This window comes from Octopus bimaculoides, chromosome 11, assembly GCF_001194135.2.
Source record: "Octopus bimaculoides isolate UCB-OBI-ISO-001 chromosome 11, ASM119413v2, whole genome shotgun sequence".
In the NCBI taxonomy this organism is placed as follows: Eukaryota; Metazoa; Mollusca; class Cephalopoda; order Octopoda; family Octopodidae; genus Octopus; species Octopus bimaculoides.
In genome coordinates this window covers 7,387,523-7,392,666 of record NC_068991.1, presented here as the reverse complement: position 1 = coordinate 7,392,666, position 5,144 = coordinate 7,387,523, and the positions used below count along the sequence as shown (strand labels likewise).

Sequence of the window (5,144 nt, the reverse complement as noted above, 5' to 3'; positions counted from 1 at the left end):
ATCGTTTAACGTCCGCTTTCCATGCTAGCATGGGTTGGACGATTTGACTGAGGACTGGTGAAACTGGATGGCAACACCAGGCTCCAGTCTAATTTGGCAGAGTTTCTACAGCTGGATGCCCTTCCTAACGCCAACCACTCAGAGAGTGTAGTGGGTGCTTTTACGTGTCACCCGCACGAAAACGGCCACGCTCGAAATGGTGTCTTTTATGTGCCACCCGCACAAGCCAGTCCAGGGGCACTGGCAACGATCTCGCTTGAAAATCCTACGGGAGCCAGTCAGGCGGTACTGGCAACGGCCACGCTCATATATATATATATATATACGTGTTATTATATGCTTGTATTGTTCATCTTTATTTGCCCATTAAACATAACCTTTTATTACATTAACTGATTAAATGAAAAATAAAAGTGTGAAGGAAGAATTGATATGAAATTGTTAAAGTCCTTGATATCTTTTGTGTAGAAATATTACATAGTATATGATCAGTTTTGATTTTGAGAAATTAAGGATTTTAAGTTAAACTTTTAGTATTTATGAGAATTGATATTGAGTTTATGTTTAATTTACATTTCTTAGTGAAGGCCACAATACTGTCGGTGCCATTGCACTAGATAAGTTTGGTAATCTAGCATGTGGTACATCCACTGGTGGTATCACAGCCAAAAGACTTGGAAGAGTTGGTGACAGTCCCATAATAGGTAAAGTCTCTTAATTTCAATAATTTCTATTCATTTTAACATGAAGTTCTGTTAATATCTTTTTACCTGTCCTGACATGAATTGGATGGGCTTGTGGTCAGTATGTGGTCTTGATCGTTCATCAGACCTCACTACTCCTTCACATGTCTATCTTGCCTGCAAGTACCTTCCAGTGACAACATGCTACGTTTCTCAACCCAACCCACAATATTCATTCACATCACATGCCCAGATGATCTCTCATTTTACTTGTGCCCTGCCTTTCATGCAGTTTACTCTTCCAACAGATAACACTCAAATCTTTTGCATCCAGTGGTTATGTAATGTCACATCTTCGTGTTGTTGGCATTCCGTCACTTACAATGTTATTTTTCAGCTCTAATCAAAGATGTTCTGGCCTTGACCATCTTGTCTTTTTGTATATCCAAGACAACATTATCCAATGTATCCTTTCCTTTTTATTAGTAATTGGCTGAAATTTGACTTCTATTTCTAGCAGACCTGTTACCATTGCTTACAAAGCTAATTTATCAAACTGAACTGCATATGCAATGATTTACAATTCTTGTCTGCTTTCTGTCCAAAAAGCAATCACATTTAACATTTATCTCCCTAGGTTCTGGTGGATATGCTGATAATAACATAGGTGCAGTTTCAACAACTGGTCATGGAGAAGCTATATCAAAAGTATGTCTTGCTAAACATATCATCCATCTTTTGGAACAAGGTAATAGAATAATCTCATAATACTAAATTCTTTGATACTTATAAAACCGTCTTTTCCAGCTAAAGTATAAATGTAGCTATGGTATGTCCACACTTACAGTTTGCATTTCTAGCCTGGAACTATATCTTGTAAATTGATATAATTTTTTAATTTCTTTTTTATCATTTTTCTTTTTAGGATTTGATCCAGATGCAGCAGCCAAAGAAGCCATTAATTTTATGTTGAACAGAGTTAATGGTTGCGGTGGAGCTATAGTTTTAAATAAAATGGGACAAGTTGCTGTCAATTTTAGTACTGAACGAATGGCTTGGGCTTGGCAAAATGAACTTGCTCTACATTTTGGATTGAATCCAACAGAACACTTCACGGAAGCTTTGAAATTTTGACTGTTTGAAAACCCTTGAATATTTTGTAACAAATATTTCGCAGTATATACATATTCTATCAACATCTACATCTTGTCATAGAGTTATCAGCTAATTCACAAGGGATATATATTTCGTGTGCTAAGATGTTTTTATAAACCCTAACAAACTACATACATTACCTCAAAAAAAATGAAATAAAATTAATTCAAATATATTTCTTAATAAAATTAGTTTTATTTTTCAGATTGTGACTTTAAAATATGGTCTTTCTTGATGAATTCTTTTTTTTTTTTAAGTCCCACATCAAAAAGGCTTTGTAATATTAATCAGGAATGTGGTGGTGAACTGGCAGAATTGTTAGCACACCGGACAAAACGCTTAGCAGTATCTCATCCATCTTTATGTTCCGAGTTCAAATTCCAACTTTGCCTTTTGAGGTCAATAAAAATGAGTACCAGTTGAGCACTTCAGTCAATGTAATCAACTTGTTCCCTCTCTTGAATTTGCTGGCCTTGTGCCAAAATTCGAGACTATTATAAATCAGGAATCACCTTCAGAAAGTGTAACTTGTCTCTTGCAGTAAAACATTACATTAAATGTGGCTCTGTAAGCATGAATAAGAATACCAGTGTGAAGGAATCATTTGCAAAGAATTTTCTGGATTTAGATCTATATGTTCAAGTTATTTCCCAAAATGTCACAATGGTAATGCTTTTGAATGACAACCATGGCCAATAGGAATGATGAGTGGGAAGGAAAATTTCCAGATAAATAATATCTAATTAGTAATAATTAATCGAAATTGCATGACAATCCCATGGGTTGGACAATTTGACAGGAGCTGGCAAAGCAAGGAGCCGTACCAGGTTCCATTGTCTCCCTTGGCATGGTTAACACAGCTAAATGTCTCCCTTCCTGACACCTACCACTTTACAGTATACTGGTTTTTGTGACACCATGCAAACAAGTGACTGAAACAGTATTAAATTGGCCATAAAAAAAAAAAAGTAGCAAATCACACTCAGAGTATTTGGATTGTTGAAGTGTCTACCGGTATGGCTGTGAGTTTAAATCTTTATAAAAATCCCACTTGTATGCCAAATTCCTTGCAGCCATGCAATATGTACATTTGTTAGCATATAAGACAAACATTTTTCCAAAAATGTCTCAGGAAAAAAAATTTTTTTTAATACTACCTTGGATATAAGTTGGGCCTAATGCACTAAAAGTTTTTTCCTGAACAAGCACTGCTGAAATAGGGATGTCTCTTATATGCCTGTGCATTTTTATGCCATCAAATATGGTATACAGCAAGTGAGGAAATAATCGGTTTCAGTTGTTTTCTGTTCAAAAGTCTTCTATTATTTTCACACTTGATAAAATATTGTAAAGGAATCAGAAAATATGCATGACAGAATCACATGAACAACTTTTAGGTAAACATGGAATCGTTATAATTTAATGCCTGTGTTTTCCATGCTGGCATGGGTTTGGACGATATGAGAAGATGCCTTTCCTCTCATCAACTCTCATCTGTTTTTAAGCAAAATAATATTCCCCATTGTCAGGTGTATTTTCACAGAAGATTGGAATTGAAAGACGCAGCTTGTATGACAGCGACACCTGGTACTCAAAAGAATCATACTATGTCAAGACAAGGATTAAATTTTAGTGAGACTTAATTTCATTACCACTCTTTCCATGTTATATTTCAATGTAAATTACATCAAAATAATTTGTAATTTATTCCATGGCTAATAAAGAACTTATTTTCATTTAAAAGATGAGCCTTAAGTCATTATTATTGTTACCCCGTCCAACCCATGCAAACCTGGAAAACACATTGAGTTATGATAATGATAAATGTTTTGTTTTTTTTTTCTTTGCAGAAACAAGTGGATTCAGCAACAACAAAAGAAATTTTTTTAACAGTTTTACTTTATTTTAGAGGTTTTTAACCCAACAATACTGTTGAAAAATTGTCTAAAGTTATATTCTAAGTAAAACTCCATTTTTCTCAAGGCTTGACAGGATCGAAGTGGGTATCTGTAAAGAAACAAAACAATTATCATTCCAGGAGTATTAAAATTTACACACACACACACAATAGACACATAAATGCAAAACAAGGTTGAAAAAAATAGTATTCAAATACCTAAAGTAGAGTAATATGCTTTTATGAAAAAACTTACTCAAAGTTTCATGTTCCTGTCTGTTGGACAGTTGATGAATACAACTGTCTGATGAAAAGGAATATGAAACTCTGAGTAAGTTTTTTGCAGCTTTAATAAATGTACATAATGTAGCTACATATGGGCCGTTAGGGATTTCTTTTCCATCTTTGGAACTTTCCCTTTCTCGTTTCTGATGAAGAGCTATGCTTGAAACATCCAAACTCTCTCCTTTCACCGAGAGAGTCAAATTAATACATTTCTTGTGCACAACCTCATGTTCTTTTTTTTTCCATTTTTATATTTGAACTGGCTATTGAGTTGCTTTGACTCTTATTTCTAGCAATACTGGTGCTGATTAGTGCCCTTGTTCACTTTAGTGACATATATATTTTAGCCTTTAGGTTGTAAAATTGCAAATTAGCCAGCCATATTCTTTTCTACTCTAGGTAGAAGGCCTGAAATTTTGGGGGAGGGAGTCAATTAGATTGACCCCAGTATTCAACTGGTACTGAATTTATTGATCCCGAAAGAATGAAAAGCAAAGTCAACCTCCGCGGTATCTGAACTCAGAAAGTAAAGACAGATGAAATACCGCAAAGCATTTCTCCCGGCGTGCTAACGATTCTGCAAGCTGCCACCCATATTACACACACACACACATATATATATATATATATATAGCGAGAGAAAATATATTTTAGAATAAGACAATGAAGACACTTACGTTCTCTCTTAGCTCTGATGCCATTCCATTTTGCCCAGTTGGCAGGTTGGTTTGCTGTTAAAAATAAATAAATAAAAAATACATATGGTACTTTCAGTTAATTGCATACAAAGGTTATTATAAAGTAAATATATTTGCCCACTTTTATCTCGCCTTAATTTGGTGCTTTATATATTTTCATTTCAGCACTACATGTTTCTTCAGTTTGTGTATTAGACTTGCAACGTCTAGGCTACAGTCCCAAAACATTTGTCAAGTAATTTACACACACACACACACACGCAAGGCAGTTGGTGTTAGGAAGGATATCCAGCCATAAAAACCCTGCCAAAACAGACAGTGAAGCCTGGTGTAGTCTTCTGCTTGGCCAGCCCTTGTCAAACCATCGTATATGATGATGATGTTCATTTACTAGAATCATGTGATGGCAATACAAGGGTGCACACA

General features: G+C 35.1%; 2 protein-coding genes across 4 annotated transcripts in view; one reads left to right on the top strand and one right to left on the bottom strand.

The window, feature by feature from the left end:
* LOC106874877 (isoaspartyl peptidase/L-asparaginase) overlaps positions 1–3,581 on the top strand; it is a 15,371-nt gene extending 11,790 nt beyond the window's left edge. For both annotated transcript variants that reach the window (XM_014922777.2, XM_014922776.2), the window contains exons 5-7: positions 583–704; positions 1,321–1,431; positions 1,609–3,581. In XM_014922777.2, coding sequence (XP_014778263.1) covers positions 583–704; positions 1,321–1,431; positions 1,609–1,817 — 442 coding nt within the window. In that variant the 3' untranslated portion in view covers positions 1,818–3,581. The remainder of the gene's footprint in view (positions 1–582; positions 705–1,320; positions 1,432–1,608) is intronic.
* A 138-nt stretch (positions 3,582–3,719) lies between these two features.
* The window catches only part of LOC106874881 (uncharacterized), a 4,982-nt gene continuing 3,557 nt past the window's right edge, over positions 3,720–5,144 (bottom strand). For both annotated transcript variants that reach the window (XM_014922789.2, XM_052971463.1), the window contains exons 3-4: positions 4,698–4,751; positions 3,720–3,845 (exon numbers count right to left, since the gene is read on the bottom strand). In XM_014922789.2, coding sequence (XP_014778275.1) covers positions 3,817–3,845; positions 4,698–4,751 — 83 coding nt within the window. In that variant the 3' untranslated portion in view covers positions 3,720–3,816. The remainder of the gene's footprint in view (positions 3,846–4,697; positions 4,752–5,144) is intronic.